Source organism: Geotrypetes seraphini, chromosome 8, assembly GCF_902459505.1.
Source record: "Geotrypetes seraphini chromosome 8, aGeoSer1.1, whole genome shotgun sequence".
In the NCBI taxonomy this organism is placed as follows: domain Eukaryota; kingdom Metazoa; phylum Chordata; class Amphibia; order Gymnophiona; family Dermophiidae; genus Geotrypetes; species Geotrypetes seraphini.
Genome location: NC_047091.1, coordinates 122,956,302 through 122,977,499, shown reverse-complemented (window position 1 = coordinate 122,977,499; position 21,198 = coordinate 122,956,302). Strand labels below are relative to the sequence as shown.

The following is a 21,198-nucleotide window of genomic DNA, read 5'->3' as shown; positions in this document are numbered from 1 at the left end:
CTCTTTGTAAATGGGGAGGGAGCAGTGGTCCAGGAGGACTTGCACTATTGGAGGAAGGGGTGAGAGCAGGCAGAGAGTGGTTGCTGGGGGAGGGGGGGTAGTAAAGTGAAGCATGACCGAACATAGATTTTGGGCTGGTCTTGGTGCCAACTTCTAATTTGCATCTCTCTAAAGATAGAGGGTAAATTCCTGAGTTGAAAAGAAGTCTGGAGAAGCTCCTGCAGGAAAAAAATCTATGGACTATTTATTAGCCAGGTAGGCTTGAGTAAGTCACTGCTTATCGCTGGCTGTCATCTGTCTATTCTTTGGAGACAGAATGCTGGGTTCAATGCTAGCAGTGAATACACTTGTAGTTTTGAGAAGAGGTAAAGGGTTCTAGGTATTTTGTTTCTTGTTTAGCATACGACCAAAACCAAAAATGGTGCCTTTCTCCACCCAGCAGGGAGTGGTTTCTTCTGCCCCCCTCCCCCTCGATAGGGAGGAGGTCCTCACGAGTCCTCCCAGCCCCCCCCTGACTACAACCTCTATCAAACAATTAATTTTGTTGTTGATTTTTGTTATTTTGTTTTGAAGTGGCATTAAATGATATTATTATTATTTTATTTATTATTATTTTTTATTAGGATTTTTTATATACCGCCTATCAAGGTTATCTAAGCGGTTTTTACAATCAGGTACTCAAGCATTTTCACTGATTTTTAGGATGTTTGAAAATTCCTGCTGGATGGGTCTTTGACTCAATATGGCATGCCTTGTGTTCTTGTTCTCTAAAATCCAATTCTGCATCAGCTGCTCCCAACTGAAACAAGATGTGTGGTTTTTAGAAATGCTAAGCTAAACTTGTTGTTGCAGTCCCTGCCCTCACCCTACCTCCGGGAAAGCCTTTGCTCTGTGCAGTGAGGCAATGTCCAGATCTTTACCCACTGACAGAGGGAATTTTCAATTGCCCATTTCAATAAGAAATGCACTGTTTTATCTGTGCACAAGTTATTCAAAATTGTTTTCTAAGAGTCTTATAAGAAAAAAGAGCAAAAATGCAACCTGGAGCTAATTTTCTATTTGGGTTTTACTCATAGCACCTTATCCCCCCCCCCCCCCCAAAAAAAAAGGGACCCACAGTAGTTTACATTTTTAAAAAAATAGAATACCTCAATATAACACATAGAATTCCAGAAGTGTGTTAGAGAAGTCATAAAGTGCATCACATAACTAGATAAGGATTCATTTTAACATTCTTGAACAGCATATGAATAAAACTTCCCCTATCTTTTCTAAAATCACAGACCCCTTGGTAGTATGACCTGGTGTTTGAATTTCCCTGCACAAGTGCACAGCGTCTGAACTTGAGTCTCCTTAGCTCTGTAAGAATAAGAGACATAAATTCCCTCAGTATCCCTGATTCAGGGTCGGCAACAGACAGATCACTAAAGATGACTTACGCACATCTCTGTGCTGTGTTTCCCTGCTCTGTCCTCAGGATCTTGCAACTGGTCCTCCTTTATACCTTGGGGACTTCCAGGGCCTACAGCTGCAATCCTGCCCCAGGAAGCATCTGGATAGGTGCTTGGTTTGAACATACAGGCTTGACATGAGGATTCTGAAGGCATCAAAGAATCAGAAGAGGCAGAGGCCATCCCTTGCATCTGTGGATGAGGTAATACGGGGGACTGGGAGACTGAATAGCTGCCACTGACCCCTAGATTGATATACAAGAGAAGTGTAAAGCCAGGAATAAATTTGAAAGGAAACAAAAGCAGAAAAGACAACTACACTCTTTCAGACAACTTGTATAAATAAATACACAATCGGATTCATTTTCAAAAAAGAAAAACATCCAAAAAGTGGCATTCAGGGGCAGATGGACTTATTTCTCGCCAAATCCTTCCAATTTGCTATTTTCTAAATCCATTTCTATGCTATTCATCTGCAGTGCGTCTAAATCTCAAGAGAGTTTCAAGTTTATTAAAATTTGATATACTGCTTATAAATGATCTAAGTGGTGTATATGATTATAAAACTAAAATTATAAAATTAAAAGTTAATCACAATAACCGAGACAGACTAACATGTATATAGGAACAAAAGGAGAGAGAAGTACAATATTCAATAGGATAGAAAGACATCAAAAGGGAAACACAAAAGGGAGGGTATTAAAATCCTGTCAGATAGTAAAGGTATACGATATTAGCAGTCAAAAGCATCCTTGAACAGAAATGTTTTAAACGTTTGATTTTAATTTTGTAAGAGAGGAGTCTTCTCGAAGGCACAAGGGCATACTGTTCTATAACGATGGGGCAGTGACAGAAAAAATTGATTTTCTGGTCGTATCATATATTATGGGCTCCTTTTACGAAGCCGCGTTAGCGGCTTTATCGCATGCACATTTTTAGCGCGCGCTAACCCCCACGCTAGCCGAAAAACTACCGCCTGCTCAAGAGGAGGCGGTAGTGGCTAGCGCGGCCAGCAAATTAGTGCGCGCTATTACGCGGGTTATACTGCTAACGCGGCTCCATAAAAGGAGCCCTATGTGTCGAGGTGATGGGATCTCTAATAAATTTTGATCGCTTGAGCATAGTGATCTTGTGGGTATATATAGAGTACGATATCTATTGATAAATCCCGGGGATTGCATTGTTCTGGTTTTAAAGGTTAGGAGTAGAATTTTATACGTCAGTAGATGTGATATGGGCAGACATGTGCTTACATGATTGAATTTTTTTGCTTTGAAGTTTTACGGCAGTGTTCTGAATTATTTGTAATCTCCTGAGCTCTTTTTGGGTAATGCCTTGGTATAAGTAATTACAATAGTTCAATTGAGACATGACTAGAGAATGTATGAGGATATTTAGTGAGGAGGATTTAAGGAGATTAGAAATAGAGCACATAGGAGGTATGGTTTGGGCAGGCTTATGCAGCGGGTGAATGTTATGCACTAAAAGAAGGGGGGACAGGGTGCATACATTCCCCATGACTGCTTTGGAGAGAAGTTTTAAAATGATCAGTGCTGTATACTTAGGGTTACCAGATGTCCGGATTTACCCAGACAGTCCTCTAAGAAGAGGATGGATTTTGCAAACCTGGCACTTTGCCTGGGTTTGCATGGTCCTGGCTCTGCCGGGCCTCTGAGCATGCGTAGGTGTGACATGATGACATCACATGTGTGTGTGTGACATCATCGTGTCACATCTGTGCATGCTTGGAGGCCTTCCAGATGTGGTCCTAAGCTCCAGGAAGTGGAGATGAGGTTTGTGAGGGCGGAGCTGGGGTGAAACTGGGCAGGGCTGGGGGTAGAACAGGGTGGGGGCCACATGTCCTCTTTGCTATGAAAAATATGGTAACCTTATGTATACTACAGCCTGGTTGGACGAAGGGCAGCCCCCACCTCTGGGCTGCACAGGCTTGGCAGTTTGGTGTAAGAAAATAGGTGATGACTGGAATCAGCAAGAAGAGGGGGGGGGGGTGCTTACAGACTTGATTTTATTTATTATCATCATCCTTGGGAACTGTCAGAGGGCTCAGGACTTGAGGTCCAGTGGTTTCACAAACCAAGCCAGTTCTGGGACCTCCTGGAGAGTGGTCTTTACTTTATGACCTCACTCAGAGGAGTCTTAAGCCCTGGCTTGGGGTGGGAAGTTTGTCTTTTGGGGGGAACAAACCAACTGATCACAATAAGAACTACAGTTAATTTTAGGTCTATCTCCCACTATTTAGACCTGGACTTGCAATAGAATCCATCCAACAAGAAGAATTTCCATGCAACTGAATTATTTATATCCAGGTGGGACATTGTATATATAGGATGGAGTTGTTAAAAGAAACTGTTACTGTTCAAGACTATTGCCTCTTCTGTATTCCAAGGAAAAGTAAAGGTTTGAGTTATTCAGCAATGTCCATATGCACATTTTAATGCCTTAGTTCACTGGGCACCTCTTCAGCAAGTTCTTTGGAACACTTTATTTTTTAGCAGAAGTAACAGCTTCCAAATGTTTCCTGTGTGCAGGTAGGAGCCTTTTTAATCTTGCTTTGGGAATTCCTCCCCCCCCCCCAGCCCTTTAGAACTCTACCTCTGTTCAAGTTTTTGAAAAAAACAACTGATAACCCATCTCTAAAAAGGTAGTACCGAGCTAGGACCATAAACACAGGAGATAACTAAAGCACAAGATAAGATGAGATTATGAACTGTAATACCTTCAATAACCAAAGAAGAACTCTGAATCAAGCATCTTTTACAGAAACATCAGTCATGGATCTTAATACATCAAGCAATCTATTCCTAATACAAGGAGTTGCAATGGTTCTTTGGGCTACCTATAGTATCTCAAATATGCTTAGGTCTGCACCGCATGGGCAGGGTCATGTGTCTTCTTTTTTTGTCTTTCCAAATATGGTAACCTTATTCCATATACACCCTCACCTTCGGAACCTTTAGCAACTAAAGAGCCTCATCCACTTTTGCAAATACAAAAGTGTATATTGTTTCTCCAGAAAGTACCCCTTCAAATGTGGTAAAAGTCCCTGCTCTGTTCTGCTAGATCAGGTATGCCACACTTTTTTGACTCGCGAGCTACTTTTAAAATGACCAAGTCAAAATGATCTACCAACAATAAAATTTAAAAAAAACACAACGCACACTGTACGCATAGAATTGTTCATTATCATTCCTATTCCGGGGTTTTTTTCAAAGAGGTCAAAGCAGATGACTCTATGCACTGTCACCTCAGTAACAACCATATAAAAATAGACAAATACCCACCCTCTCCCTTTTTACTAAACCACAATAGCAGTTTTTAGCGCAGGGAGCTGCGCTGAATGCCCAGCGCTGCTCTTGATGCTCATAGGCTCCCTGCGCTAAAAACCACTATTGCGGTTTAGTATAAGGGGACCATATTATAAAATATAGACAGCAGATATAAATTCAGACACATTTTGATCACTAAATTTAAAATAAAATAATTTTTCCTACCTTATCTGGTGATTTCATGAGTCTCTGGTTGCACTTTCTTCTTCTAACTGTGCATCCAATCTTTCTTTCAGCCTGTATGCTTCCTCTCCTCCACACCTCATTCCCTCCCCCAACTTTTTCTTCCTCTCTCCCTGATCTTTCTTTTTTTCTGTTTCTCTTCTTTCCTTCTGTTTCCCTGCCTGCCCCCTTTCTTTCTTTCTCCCTGCCCTTCCCCAAGCCACTGCCACTGCCGTTGCCATCGGGGAACAGGACCCAAACGCCACCAATGGATAACGCCGCCGCCGCCCCATGTTCTCTCTGCTTCGGGCCGATCAATCTTCCTCTCCCCGACGTCAATTCTGCTGTTGGAGAGGAAGTTCCGCCCAGCCATGCAGCGATTGGCTGGCCCGAACTTCCTCTCCGACGGCAGAATTGACGTCGGGGAGAGGAAGATTGATCGGCCCGATAGATCGCCAAGGCAAAGTGAGTCCTGGATGATCGACTCACTTTGCCTTGGCGATCGACCTATTGGGCACCCCTGTGCTAGATGAACACAGGGTGGGTAATTTTCAGACAGTCCAATTTCCAAAGGTAAAACACTTTACCTGCAGAAATTCCTTGAATATTGTTCTTTGGGGGTAATTAATTAAGTTCAAGTTTAATTTATTTAAAATACCACAAATATAAAACCAGGGTTAAAATCTAAGCAGTTTACAAATCATATAAAAAGGGGGGTTAAGAAACAAACTAATACCAATATGAGGAGAAAACCAACAAACATCAAATAAGAACATGAGAAGAGAACGATGTTGATTACAATGAAATCTGAGATGTGGAAAAGGGAAAAAGGATAAAACAAGGCTAGGGAGTACAAGGAATCCCTATTTATTTTGGTTCATTTTATTTTATTTTTTTTTTTAACTGTGTGCACAGGTAAAAAGTACAAGCATACTTTTTAAAGCGAAAGAATGTATATACCTCCGCTTTGAAAATTAGTCCTGAATAACCTTACAAGAAGCACAAATGTTCTCAGTTCAACTGAATTTTCATAAGAATGTATGTAAATACAAATTCCACCCTCCCCCTCCCTCAGGAACACCTCATCCAGCCCTGAGTAAACTGTGCACACGGACTGCATACACAGAGTTAAGTCCTCAAGTTTGTGCATATCACACTGCTTTACCTGCTGATATTCCCTTGAAAATTACCCCCTCTCTTCATTTCCCTGCTGAGAACAGGAGAATCTGTCTTCTTTTCTAATATCTGGATGAGTTTCTGCTGTTTTCCAGCAAGCCTTCCTTATGATTTTATAGGAAAAAAAAATAATAAAATTTTTCAAGGTATCATATCTCAATATGTGAGGGCGACTGGGTCATCTGGAATCTGTTATTTATTGGTGGGCGTACGACTTATTCCCCTGAGTGAGCTATAGCAAGCTCTGGTTTGCAGCTGGCAACACTTTGGAGGAAGGGTCTTTCCAACATTAGAGATGTCCCAAAGATGCTGGCACAAGCTGATTGAACAATTTACATTTGAAATTGCCTGGGTGGGAATGGTCCACCAATGAAGGGCCATTCCTCTCATGCACTGGGGAGAGAATTGCGGGCCATATAAAATTACAGTGCTTCCAAGGACCAGGATCCTTCCTGCTCCTTGGAGGTGGCCTGCTTACCCACTCCACCCACCCTTAGTTCCCCCCCCCCACACACACACACATTTTCTTCTTGTTGACTGAAGTAATATTGTTGTTTCTATTCCAATTCTTACATAGTAAATGAAGGCAGATAAAGACCTCAATGGTCCATCCAATCTGCCCATTAGTTATATCCATTAAAAATACATGATTAAATTAACTTGTCTCTTCTTTGATATTTCTGGGTCATAGACTGTAAAGTCCACCTGGATTGTCCTAGGTTCCAAATGCTGAAGTTGTCGTCCAGGCTCACTTCAGCCTATCAAACCATCCTGTTTGCAGGATATCTACCATAAAGTCTGGCCAGTAACATCCTTGTCACAGTAGTGATGGTGGTGAAAGAACCCTGGCTAAAGCTTGTTCATAAGGAGGTCCTATTGAACATGGCCTTAATTTTCCCCAGGAGTTGAATATTGGGCCCAAGCTCTGAAGTACAGGCATGGAGATCCATGTCCATAGTTTAATTCCAGTTGCTATAGTGGGAAATTTCTTTACAAATTTTTGCTGTTCTTATGCTATGATTCCTAGCTGCTAAGAGCAGGTAGTCAGGTTTCATTGCTTTAAATAAAATAAGTTGGACTTGTTTTTTGTTAGCTGGTTAAGAAATGTTCACCACTAAAAGCTGTGGCCTGATTTTATTCCACACAAAGGTTTGTCTGGGTTTATTTAGTATCTTGAATGACTCACTGTTGTTGATTGCTATTGCGTTATGTAATTATTATGTAATTGGTGAGGGAAGGGAGGATGTTGAATTGTCTCATGCCCCATCCCCATTAATGTACATGACCAGAGGAATTCTCCACAATGTCAAAGAACAACAAAGTAGAACATTTGATGAAGAGAAAGTTAAAGGTTGGTAAGAGAAAACTCCTACATTTACTATTGCAATCAGATGTCACATACTGTATATACTTCATCCTAGGACATCAAAACCCCAAGAATGTACCTGCTCACCTGAACTCTGAGAAGAATGCCAGGACTGAAGTTCGTCAAAGTCACAAACAGTGTCTGGAAGCAAAGTGCCCCTCCTCCTCTGTTCCTGCAGTTCTTCTTCCCTTTGCAAAGCTTCTTGGATTTCCTTTTCAATCAAAGATGATCTGTGGGGCTTCAAAGGCTTCAGCCTGAAGTTTTCCTCTCGCAAAAAGATGTTTTCTTGCTGGTTCCTGTTTTGAGGGGTATCTTGACTTTCAGCCTCCTTCACTTTCAGTCTGGGCCTCCAGGGCTGCAGCTTGAAGTATTTCTTATACACAAGGAATGTTCCTTGCTCTTTTTCCTTTGCAAAACCACTTGGCCTCTCCTGATTATTCATGACAGGCTTATTCCCCAGGCTGGAGTAGTCATTTTGCAAAGCAACATTCTCTTGTTCATTTGGAGGCTGAGAAACTCTTGGCCATTCCTGCTCAGGAATTACTGAAAATCTGGGTATCAAAGGTCTCAGGCAAAAGTGATCTTTCCGTAAAAAAAAAGTTTCTTCAGCCCTTGAGGCAGGTGCTCTTCCATTGTCTCTGCTGGAATTCAATTTAGTTTTGGTGCTAAGAGGCTGTGATGCCAAGAAGTGCTCTGAAGATCGTTTGCTGGACATAAAAGATCTTTCACAAGAGGAAGGCTCAGCTGTGGCACTAGTACAAAAGGATTGATAGGGTTCTAATCTTGACTCTGAGGTTTTGCTTTCTGCTGTCTTATAGCTTGGTTTCATGTCTTCTTTGAGGTTTAAACTTCCTTCCCACTCAGGTTCTTCTAAAGTTGTTTTATTTGGCAGGATTGGTTTACATGGGAAGACTGGAATATCATCCTGCTGTTCAAAGAACTTCTTGCGCTCACCAACCTCTTGAATCATCCCCTTCTCATACATGCCAATGACTTTCCCTTCATTTTTTAGGTCGGCCTCTCTTTTGGTTTCCTTTTCAATTTCCCTCTGAAGGGAGATGTTTCCCCGCCATTTCCAGGAAGGAGAGGAGGTACTTGTTAGAGATAAGAGAGGCCTCTTTGGAATGTCCATCAACTCATCAGAATTAGCTGATTTCAGGATCCCCCTCTCTCTCCGCAGATCTTCCTCTCTTTCCAGGGCTAAACGTATTTCTTTTTCTATTGGGGTCTCACTTAGAACCAGTTGCTCTTCAGTACAGCCCAGATCCTGAGTGGAACTAAACAGATCATGGGATATGCTGCCATCACTGGCATAACTAGTACTACACTCGAGAGGCATTTCGTCCAGACCAGAGTCCAGATCTTCCCTGGAAGTAGTGAGGAGGCAATGTTCTTTGAGGCTGCCAATTCTACTTCCAGACTCTGCCATCAATCTGGTGCTGTTCGGCAGGCTACACACCTCGTCTCCTCTGGAAGCTTCCTTGGACGGGGTATTGTAAGTATCAGCCACTCTGGGGTAGTGTGTATTTGAGCTATCCTGTGTAATAGCAGAGTGTTTAGAAGGATTGTGCCAATTTCTCTCGTGAGAATTTCTTGTTAGCGTTACCGTTCTTGGATTTCTGAAGTGTGGCTTTGGGCTACATGGAATATTTTGATTCTCCATTTCCAACTTCATAAATTGTTCACGAGCAGCGGCAAAATTAATCTGCTCTGTGTTGATATTGTCTGAATTTGCAGGAGTGTCTGTCTTCTGCGAGAAGGAGTTATCAAAGCAGACAGCAAAGCTACAAGAATAGCCATTCTCTGACTTTGAGGGAGAGCTGGTATTTCCAGAATCCAGGTCCTCCATGGAGTGCCACCTCTCCACCATGGTGTAACTTTTCTTCACTATTTGCTTTTTGATGATCTCCTTTCTTTCCTCCTCAAGCTCTCTCATTTTCTCAGGTGAGGAGTCTATCTTGACCCCTGTACTCTCCATCTCGAGTTCTTGCTCGGAGAAGAGTTTAGAGGGTCTTTTCCCTTCTTTATATGTCCATATGCCATGTGAGTAGTCTTGCTTCAGCAGCTCTAGTTTGGTTTCTTTATCTGGGGATTGCATCCAGACTTCCGGCTTCTCTACAAATGAATCAGTCCGTTCGGTTGTGTTGGCCATTGCTTTCTTCTCTTGTAGAAAAGACACAGTCTCTGAGCTGGAAAGAATATCCTCATCAGGACTGCAGGAGGACACTTTTATGGCCATGTAAGAACTTAAAGGGCTGATCCCGTTTTCTGTGTCCTTGTTCGTCTGCTCAGAGAGTTTGTTAATCCAATAATGATCTTCCTCAGCTTCTCTGGAGCTTGGTTGCACAGAATAGTAGCTCCCATCTCTAGAGACAATTTCCTGTGGGGTGGCACGGTAGGGGATATTGAAGATCAGGTTTCTGGTGATTCTGTCCATTGCTTGTAGCACTTTATTCACTTGCTGTGCTGCTTTGTGAGGCACCTGGTCTCTCTGTTAAGGGCTGGACTGACTTCTATTTCTTGATTAACTTGAAGATCTTATTCAGTTTCAAGTGTTGTGCTATCAAGAGGAAAAAAGTCATGTTAGAAGGAAAACACCTGTGTTTTTATTTTTTTTCTACCGTTCTCATACCTCAGACCTCTAGCAATTAAAAAAAAAAAAAAAGCATGATAAAAGGTAAATCCATGAGAACAATTTTCAGAGCTATTTTCCTGGGTAAATAATGATCTAATTCAATGAGCATCACCATTAGAACTGCTAAAAACTGCCTGTGAGATTCACAACACACAATTAATTCAGTTAATAGGGGATTTTCCCAGAGACGTACTTGATCAAGGCAATGATAAGCAACACACAAAAAAAATCTCACAAATGTAGAAAGTACACACAGCAAAGAGTGGGAGCAGGCGAGATGTCTTATAACAAGGGACCTTTATTAAAAATCACTCAAGAGGGAATCACTCTATACTGCATGCGTTTTGGCACCCAAAAGGTATCTTCCTCAGGAGTCTAAAACCAATAAAAGGACATAAGTATAGGCAGTCACCAAGTTACAAATGCCCAACTTAAGAACGACTCATACTTAAGAACATGGTCATGGCTTCATTTGATTTCCAGTGGCATAGACTCCTACACTTCTCCTGTAACAGATTCAGGAACGATGCATGGCCACATCAAGAACAGTGTGTGATTGTGCATTCTGTACCTTAGAAGGAACACTGGTAGGGACAGTTGGCCCTTTTGTCAGCTGGGAGCAGAGGTAAGCAGCAAGAATCTTAAAATCTGCAAGTTCCGAGTTACATACAAATCCGACTTATGAACAGCTTTAAAAATGTAATTCGTTCTTAACCCGGGGATTGCCTGTAATACAAAAAAACACGCTCAGAAATACTAAAAATATATTTGATATAAATGAAAATACAAAACAACAAGGTTTTCAATTAAAATGATTTACAATTGAGAATTTAATTTAAAACATTTTATTGAAGGAATCAAATAAATATACAATAATACAATATAATAAAATATTAATTACAAATAAATTCAAAATTCTAATATTCCATACATATTTCTATCATTCCTCCAAAATATATTTCTATACCTATTCATACCTCTATACACTCCCCCTGTACCCTTCCTCTCTCCCCTTCCCTTCCCCCATAGTATTTATTTCCAATTATAAGATTGTAATGAATGAATTAAACAAATATACAATTCAAGAATTTCCAAACAAATTACTATCATCCACCATATTCCCTCCCCTCCCCCAGAATGGAATATGGCTCAAATTACAAGGTGTTGAAATGCAATGAATGTTTCTAAAGCTTCAATATAATACATTAAGAATCATACTTCGTGCTCTAGAGGAAAGATTTTGAATATATGGGTCCAAATTTTCAAAGAGAGACAAGTTTGTCTAGGAAATGTGCGAACCTACCAAATCTCAAATAAAATTAAATGATGGAATTGGTTCCTCCAATTCCAATTCTAACGTCGGAGAGGACATTCTGAGACAGCCAATTGCTGCCTGGCTGGCCCAGAACGTCCTCTCCGATGTCAGAATTGATGTCGGAAAGAAGATTTCCTGTCGGGTTTAGCAGCAGCAGCAGGGCGGTAAGAGCAGGGGAAAGGAAGGAGGGAGACTTTTTTTTTGCCGGCAAGGAGGGAAGGAGGTAGTCGGGTAAGCAGGCTGGCTTTGGCCAGGGAGGGAGGGAGAGAGGTAGACAGGCAGACAGGCTGGCTTCGGGGGTGGGGGTGGGACAAAGTGTGGAAGGCAGTGAGAGGGACATAGGAAGGAGGCACTGGGGGCACTAAAGACATGGGAAGGAGGCACTGGGGGCACTAAAGACATGGGAAGGAGGCACTGGGGGCACTAAAGACATAGGAAGGGGAACTAAGGACATGGGAAGGAGGTACAGGGGCACTAAACATAGAAACATAGAACATGACGGCAGAAAAGGGCCCATGGCCCAACAAGTCTGCCAACTCAAATAACCCTCCTCTCTAAGTTCCTCTTTGAAGTGAGCCCACGTGTTGATCCCATTTGATCTTAAAGTCAGTCACGTTACTGGCCTCAACTACCTGAAGTGGAAGATCATTCCAACGGTCGATCACCCTTTCGGTGAAGAAGTACTTCCTAGTGTCACCATGGAATCTCCCGCCCCTGATTTTCAGCGGATGCCCCCTTGTCGCCGTAGGGCATGTAAGGAAGAAGATATCTTCTTCCACCTCAAAGCAGCCAGTAACGTATTTGAACGTCTCTATCATGTCACCCCTCTCTCTGCGTTCTTCGAGAGAGTAAAGGTACAACTTACTTAGTCTTTCTTCGTAAAGGACATCCTTGAGCCCTGAGACCATCTTGGTGGCCAATCGTTGAACCAATTCCATTCTTAGCACATCTTTCCGATAGTGTGGCCTCCAAAACTGTACATAGTACTCCAGATGTGGTCTCACCATGGACCTGTACAGTGGCATCACCACCTCGGGCTTTCAGCTGACAAAGCTTCTCTGGATGCAACCCAGCATTTGTCTAGCTTTAGATGAGGCTTTCTCCACCTGATTGGCTGCCTTCATATCTTCACTAATGATTACTCCCAGGTCTCGTTCTGCCACAGTTCTGGTTAAGGTCTCACCATTCAGAGTGTAGGTTCTGCATGGGTTTCTGCCACCAAGGTGCATAACCTTACACTTTTTGGCATTGAAATTCAGCTGCCAAAGAGTAGACCAGTGTTCCAGAAAAAGTATGTCCTGTGTCATAGCGTCGGGCATGGTATCTTCGCCCACTATGTTGCACAATTTAGCATCATTGGCAAATAATGCAATTTTACCCCGAAGTCCCTGAGGCAGAGCCTGTATGAAGATATTAAATAGGGCTGGGCCCAGGACCGAGCCCTGCGATACTCCACTGTAAACTTCCGACTTTTCAGAGGGGGTACCGTTTACCACCACCCTCTGATGTCTACCACTGAGCCAGTCTTTAACCCATGCAGTTAATATTTCTCCTAGCCCCAATGAACTCATCTTGTTCAAAAGTCTACGGTGTGGGATGCTGTCAAAAGCCTTGCTGAAGTCCAGATACAACACATCTAGGGACTTTCTTTTATCCAGTTCTTTTGTTACCCCGTCGAAGAAGCTGATCAAGTTGGATTGGCAGGATCTCCCCTAAGGACATGGGAAGGAGGCACTGGGGGTACTAAAGGAATGGGAAGGGGCACCAAGGATTTGGGAAGGAAGCACTGGGGGCACTAAAGACATGAGAAGGAAAGAGGGAGGGAATAGAAAGGGGCAATTGTTGGGCCTGAGTGCAAAAAGAAAGAAATGAAAGGATAGACAGACAGAAGGAAATGCAACCAGAGACTCACAAAATCTCCAGACAGCAAAGGTAGGAAAAATTATTTTATTTTCAATTTAGTGATCAAAACGTGTCAGTTTTGAGAATTTATATCTGCTGTCTATATTTTGCACTATATTTGTCTATTTTTCTAAAGTTACTGAGGTGACCGAGCTCACGGAGATGGGGCGGAAACAGGGTTTTAAAATTTTAGTCCTAGTAGTGTGCCGGTCCACAAAACAATTATTTTATTTCTGCCAGTCCACGGGTGTAAAAAGGTTGAAAAACACTGACTTAGACCATGTAAAACATGGTCTAACTCACAAAAACCCACCTAAAGTCACCAGATAAGCACTGCAAACACATAAAACAGACCCTCACACACCCCAGTGATCACTGACCTCCCCCCCTAAAAATATTAATCACACCTTTAAAATTCAACCTCCAGACCATCATCACCTGGCAACCTGGCATAGGAAAGCCTAATCTTCCAGCACAGATGCGGCTTAAGCCATCTTGAGGGTGGGTTAGGGACTCATGGAGAGGAGGACCCATGCCCATAAGCCCCTGTAATCACTGCATTGATACTGAAACATGTGCACTCCTCTACACACCCCCAAAACCTTTTTTTACTGGCATATAAGTGGCTCCTGCAGCCATAAGGGCTATTAGGGTGGTAGATAAGTGGGTCTAGGGGATTCTGGAGGTGGTTTGGGAGGCTCACCATGACCTATAAGGGAGCTGTAGTGAGGAGAAGACATGACACCTTTTTTGTGAAGTTCACAGCAGTGCCCTGTAAGATACCCCATTATTTAGGTGCCATGTCTGGGTGTTCAGTCCATCACTTTGTAGACCCCTCCCACTTCCAACAGGGCTTGTTCTAGGCATTTTTGACTTGGACGAAAAGTTGGATGAAAATGTGGTATAAAGATGGACGATTTAGCGACTTAGACGATCAGATCGGCAGGATGTTTAATTAGACGATTTTCAAAAGAAAAACAATTTGCATGTATTTTTCAAAAATGTGTCCTAGGCTGTTTTTTACTTTGGACGACTTGCGACTTTAGACGAAAACGGACTTAGACGTCCCTTTCGATTATGCCCCTCCACACGAACAATCCCTCCAGACATAAACCTTAACAATTTTAGGCAAACAATGAATTGCTTGACTAAAATCTTGAAGAGAAATCTGAGTCCCCAACTCATCACACCATTTTTGTAAAAAATGCTATCATATGATCTATTTGGAATCAAACACCATCAGCACTTATGCAACAAAGATACAGAGATTGGAACCTCATTACATTGATTAAAAAAACTGAGAAGCCTTTCATGAACACCCAATGAAAGACCCCCCTCTTTGTATTTTACCAACATAATGTTCTTATTGCATATATCCATATAATGACCCTAGCCCACTTCCAACCGTTAAGGAAAGATCTGGAAATTAAAAAGGACAACACAAATAAAAACCAACGTGTGTGTTTGAATGTGTGTCAAAAGTAGAACACCAGAGATCCTTATGAAGTGTAAATACAATACCTTATGGTAGCATGCTCAAATGGTGGTCAAATGGCTATATCAGGGGTGGGCAACTCCGGTCCTCGAGGTTCAGAATCCAATCGGGTTTACAATATGCATTGAAAGCAGTGCATGCAAATAGATCTCATGCATATTCATTGGGGAAATTCTGAAAACCCGATTTGATTCCGGCCCTTGAAGGCCAGAGTTGCCCATGTCTGGGCTATATTCATTGAACAGCAAAATTTAAGATGAAATGATCCATTGCAGTGGTGTAATAAGGGGGGGGAGGTGGACCGCCACGGATGCTGTCTTCATTGGGGGTGCTGGCGCCTCTTCTCCTCTCCACCCCCCACCTCCATGTACCTTTTTAAATATTCATGGACATAAGCAGCATCTTGCATTTGCTAGTTGTGCTGGCCTCAGTTTCCTTCTGACATCACTTCCTGGTCACAGGACCAGGACATGATATCAGAGGGGAGCCAAGGCTGGCGCAAGCAGCAGGTGCTAAATACTGCTCGCATTGGTGAACTGTTCAAGAGGTACACAAGGGGCATGGGAGGCGCTCAAGCGGCAAGCAAGGAAGAGGGGGGATGCATGGCATGGCGACGCTGGGCGCTACCGCCCTGGGTGCCAACCTCCCTCACTATGCTACTGATCCACTATTTGCATAATGAAGTTTGCAATACCAAAATCCTGTTCCCAGTTTTGCTGTTTCATTTGTTTTACTGAGGAATTGTCTTCTACACTTTCACTTTTAACTGCATCAACTGTAACTAGGTAAAAGCAGTAAAAATTGACAAAATTATTACTTCAGTAAAAGTAACAAATGTTATCCTGTACTTCTTTACAAGTAAAAGTACTATATCAAAACTTTTATTAAAGTACAGTACAGTGGTGCCTCGCATAACGAACGCCTCGCACAACGAACGCTGCACACAACGAACTTCATATCTTGATTCACACAACGAACTTCGTTTCACACAACGAAGTCGCCCGAGCTGCCGATGTATTGCATCCTTCCGCGCAGGCACTGCAGGCAGTCGTTAGTCACTGCGCTTAACTGCCCTCTCTCACTGTATACAGTCGTCCTTTTAAGATAAACTCAATATTTTTTATATATCATGGCTTCTAAAAAAAGCAGGAAGGTGATTTTTGTTGAAATGAAACGGGAAATAATTAGAAGGAGTGAATGTGGGGTAAAACAGTGTGACCTCGTCAAAGAGTTTGGCCTCAGCAAGACCACCATTTTCACCATTTTGACAAATTTATCTTTTTTTATGTCATCTTAGCATATTTTATGCTGCAGAACGAATTATTTTTTTTAACATGTATTGTTATGGGAAAACGCGTTTCCCATAACGAACTTTTCGCATAACAAACTTGCTCCTGGAACGAATTAAGTTCGTTGTGTGAGGCACCACTGTAATTAGTTACAACACTGGGGACTTCCACAAGGGCAGGACATAGGAGGGGTTCCCACTTACACGTTCCTGTAGCACTTAGGCACTTTCACAGGCTCCATGGATGGTGAGACTGTGCCTAAATTCTAGGCATGTAAATACCTGGTTAGGCTAGTATTCTAGAAAGGAATATATGGTAGGTGAGCTCCTAATTTTCTCCGTGATGTCTTGTCATAGAATTGTCCTAAGTACCTGCCTGTTCCTTGATTCATGTAATTTGAGGTCCTCTCAGCAGCCTTTACTGGCTAAACTGACCATCAACATTTTATTACTAAAATACAATGCTAAATCCTGAGGACTCGGAACAGATGAGTTAAGGGTAGACATGAGATGGTCTACGGAGGTTAAATTTTTCATCAGACCAAACGGTTGTGTTTTTTTTTTAGAATCCACATCTTCATTTGGCATCATTTCATTTATTTTTGTTCTTATGGAAAGGGAATGGGACTTGATATACTGTTTTTCTGTACTTACAATCAAAAAAGTTTACATATTACTACCATGTTTCCCCGAAAATAAGACAATGTCTTATATTAATTTTAAGCTCAAAAAACACACTAGGTCTTATTTTCGTGGTATGTACATGATCATCTCTCCCTTCCTCTCCACTCCAATTCTTCCTCTTTCCTTTTTCTCCCTAACATGTGCAGCATCTTTCCTCCCCTCTCTCCCATCCCTCGTGCAGCAGGACCCTTGCCCAGCTTCTATCTTTCCTTCCCTCCCATCCCTCATGCAGCAGGACCCTTGCTCAGCTTCCCTTCCCTCCCATCCCTTGTGTAGCAGAACCCTTGAGTGAGCAACCCCTTGAGCACCCGCATCCACTGCGCAGCCGAACCCCCATCCTTCCCTCCCTCCCATCTGAAACCCGTCGGCTGCAAGCGAGCCCTACATACTTTCCTAAGCAGTGTCGGCCTGGCAGCACTCTAAACAGGCTGCTTCGGTCTTGTCTGCCCATGAATTCACACTGCCACATTACTGATGATGTCATCAATAATACAGCAGAGTGAATTCATGGCCAGACAAGGCCATAGCAGCCTGTTTAGAGTGCTACTGGTCTGACGCTGCTTAGGGAGGTATGTACTATGGCTCGCTCACGGTCGGCGGGGTTCAGATGGGAGGGAGGGAAGGATGGGGGTTCGGCTGTGCAGTGGGGGTGGGTGCTCAGAGGGGGGCGGTGCTCTCTCAAGGGTTCTGCTGCACAAGGGATGGGAGGGAGGGAAGGGGAACTGTCGGCGAATCCTGGGACTAGGGCTTATTTTTGGGGTAGGGCTTATATTAAGACCTACCACGAAAATCCTGCTAGGGCTTATTTTTGGGGAAACACGGTACTACTACTAATACTATTATTTCTATACCGCTACCAGACGCACTCAGCGCTGTACAGAATTACAAAGAGTAAGAAAACAGTCCCTGCTTGCAAGAGCTTACAATCTAAACAGGCAAGACAAATGGATGGGGTGGAAGAAGTGGTAAGTTAGCATGTTAGTAAGATGCTGGGAAAAATGTATTGCAAAACAGGGTGATTATGTAGAAAAGTGATATAATTTGCTTTTGAGATATTTAATACATAGTGTTATACCTCGTATGAAAAGGTATTTATTTTGTACCTGGCGCAATGGGGAGGTTAAGTGATGGGAATTTTTTTTAAGCTTCTTGTAATTATGGAAGTCAATTTCATTTGTATTATGCTTTTTGTAATTCAGTTTGAGTTATCTGTAATGAATTAAGAAAAACATCAACATTAATAAATAAATGATACACATACATGTGTGTGTAAAGAGAAATACACATTAACCAGGAGGGTAAAAGTGGTGGGTTTCTTCTAAAGCCAGTCACAGCTGTGTTAAATTAGTCCAATAAATGGTCTTACTAATACCTTTTTCCTTAGCCTATACATCTGCAAGTTGGCTAACACAGCCAGTTCTCAGTGTCAAAGACAATCAAATAAAATGGTTTCGTCCAGTGTGTATTGAGTAATTTGTACCTTGTGTCCAAGGCTGCCTGCCCTGGCAACACTCTCAAAAGAATTTCAGAAACAAGGCTTGGCAGGAATTGCAAATATCTACCAACCTTTACACTGCCAAATGGTCATAAACCCTCTCTCTTAAAGCAATAAATCTGTGTTGGGAGGTTTAAGTCAATAATCTGTGACCTACAGGAAGTACAGAAGGAATGTGCTTTACAGTCTACTGGAACTGGTAATGGCCACCACTCGCCAACCCCTTTCAGAACCTCTCCCTGATTGCACTCACTCATCTTTCAGATAGGGAGAATGAAGGGGAGATTTTAATTAACACATGATTTAAAAGGTATGTTCCATGGCATACACAACATTTCTGAAAGGTCTTCTTTACAGATTCCCTTCCCCTTTGTTTGCTGGGTCCTGAAAAGCCTTGTTAATTTAGATTTGATTTCAGATTTAATTCCTCTCCTTTCCATCCCTTTCCATTTGTTTAACCGCTTTTCATGCAGGCAACAGTGCAGTGCAGAACAATAAAAACATATTAGTATAATAAAAAGGGGGGTGAATAGTATAAAAAATTGTAGAAAACAGAACATAATCAGCAAAAAGAACAAAACTCATGATTCCCCCCCCTCCTCCCAGCAGAGGCCTGTCCAGCTGAGCATAAGTTTATGTCTCAGTGTGACCATAGTGTCCATCTGACTATAGTTTATGTCTCAGTGTGCTGATCTGTCTCTTTAATCAGTCTGGTTACCACTGATCACTCTGAGTACCTTTAGGCCCACTCTGGCCCCCAAAGGGCAAGGTCCTTGGCCACATCAGGATCCTTTTGGCTTACCAAGGGTTAGGCATATGCTAGCATTTATCCCCAAAAGGGTTGCCAAAGTGCTCCTGACAAGCTTTCCCTTTCCAGGTTACTGGGAGTCTTGTTTTCTAACTCCTTTTTCCCGGGGTGAGTAGTGAGCTCCCAGGTATCTTTGTAGTGTCCATATGTAAATCTGTATGCATATGAGTTTCACCAAAGGTCTCTGTTCCTGAATTTAAACCCATGCTGTTTTCGAGTAGAACGTTTTCACTGATGCCTTCTTCTTTAATTTTGGGGTGTCTGGTCATATAACCCCCCCTCCCCCCTCAGACCAAGCATATGTGAAAGTTTTCCTCGCCTCAGTCTGCTCTCTGCCTATAACATAACATATCAGGAAAACTCAAAAAAGGGGAAGAAAACCAAACAATGGAAATAGCTGATCTTCCTTAACCCTGTAAGAGGGGTGAGGGGGAGAAACAACTCGAATCAACGATATCTAAAGAAAATGTTAATAATAATAATAATAATAATGGTGATAAACGGGGAGCCCTCAGTCAATGGCGTACCTGGCTTGTGTGATACCCGGGGCCCATCATTTTTTGGCACTCCCCCCTCCCCATCTGTACGAAAAACATGATTTTTAGTAACAAGCCACACGTCACACATGAGTACCTAGGAAAAGGCAGCATCTTACATACTGCAGTGAGAAGTACAACATCAATACACCCATTGTAAAACTAAACAAGCCAGACTAGTACAGATCAATCCTGTAATCAATCCTAACAAAAAACCATGTCTTTCGAACACACAGAACATAGAAAACACCTTTGCCTAGTATGGAATGTCATCACAAACTAACTCCTCCCCTTTTTACAAAACTGTAGTGTGGATTTTAGCCATGGTGGTAACAGCTCTGATGTTCATAGAATTCTGAGCTACCACCACGGCTGGCACTAAAAAACGCTCCACAGTTTTGTAAAAGGAGGGATAAAATAGAAATACATAGACAAAGGTTAAATTGAACCAGCAAGAAGCTGGACTCTGCATACAATGCAATACCACAGAAACAGTGACACGTCTCCTAAAGCAATAAATAAATAGAAAATTTTTGTTCTATCTTTGTCTTCTCTAGTTTCTGCTTTCCTCATCTTCTTGTTACTCTCTTCCTTCCATCCACTGTCTGCCATCTCTCTGCCCCTATATGGCATCTTCTCTCCTTCTATGCCCCTTCCAGAAACAGTATGCCTCCCCCTTCCATCTCTCCTTTCACCCCCATTGGTCTGGTATCTGTCTCCTCTCCTTCCCCCCTGCTCTGGCATCTCTCTCTCCGCTCCCTTCCTCCTGTTCTTCCCTGGTCTTCCTTCTTAATTTATTTTCTGCCTCTGTCTAAATACTTTTTTTTACTATTCAGTCCTCAATTTCCCTCTTTCACTGTGTCTACCTATAGCTTGCCACCTCTTTCCCTCACCCCTTCCAGTAACTAACTCTATCCTCTTCCCTCAATCCTGCATGTGCCCTTTTTTTCTTTCTCCTCCCCACTTCCTTCCAGCATCTGCTCCCCCTTTCCCTCACACTTCCATTCAGCAGCTGTCCGTCCTCTCCCCCACACTTCCATTCAGTGTCTGTTTCCCTCTCTCTACTCCTTCCATCTACTGACGCGGCAGAGGGAGGAGAAAGCCGCGAAGCAGCCGACGCTACTGGAGGGAGGTTTGCTGCTCTCGCTGGGAGGGTGGGAGCGCGATAGGGACCAGGCTGGCTGTGCACCTCCCCTAAGGCTGCAACCAGGGCGGATTGCCCCCCCGCCCCCCCTTGGTACGCCACTGCCCTCAGTCACACAGCTCACAGTGGGGTTTTACAAGGCCCCTAATGTGCCAGCTGTCACATGTATATACCCACAAGGGTTTAATCTGTAAAAGTTCAAGTTCAAGTTTATTAGTATTTGATGAATCGCTTATTCGGTTTGCTAAGTGATGTACAAAATTATTAAAAAAAAGTAAAATTACAAAAAAGACAAACCAAATGACAAAATTCTTGAAGACAGGACAAACTTGAATTGGGAGGAAAGGAGGGGAAAGTTACAACACTTTTTAGAAGAATAGACAAAAAAAGGAAG

The 21,198-nt window shown here is 42.6% G+C and overlaps 1 protein-coding gene across 9 annotated transcripts in view; it reads right to left on the bottom strand.

Annotated features, from left to right (window-relative positions):
• The window catches only part of MISP (mitotic spindle positioning), a 49,079-nt gene that overhangs the window by 14,103 nt on the left and 13,778 nt on the right, over window positions 1-21,198 (bottom strand). For 2 of the 9 annotated variants that reach the window (XM_033956062.1, XM_033956061.1), the window contains exons 2-4: window positions 7,590-10,062; window positions 1,444-1,696; window positions 1,302-1,359 (exon numbers count right to left, since the gene is read on the bottom strand). In XM_033956062.1, coding sequence (XP_033811953.1) covers window positions 1,302-1,359; window positions 1,444-1,696; window positions 7,590-9,939 — 2,661 coding nt within the window. In that variant the 5' untranslated portion in view covers window positions 9,940-10,062. Of the gene's footprint in view, window positions 1-1,285; window positions 1,360-1,439; window positions 1,697-7,589; window positions 10,063-10,708; window positions 10,771-21,198 lie in introns of those variants that run through there. The other 7 variants (XM_033956067.1, XM_033956060.1, XM_033956065.1 and 4 more) reach the window with 7 other exon arrangements.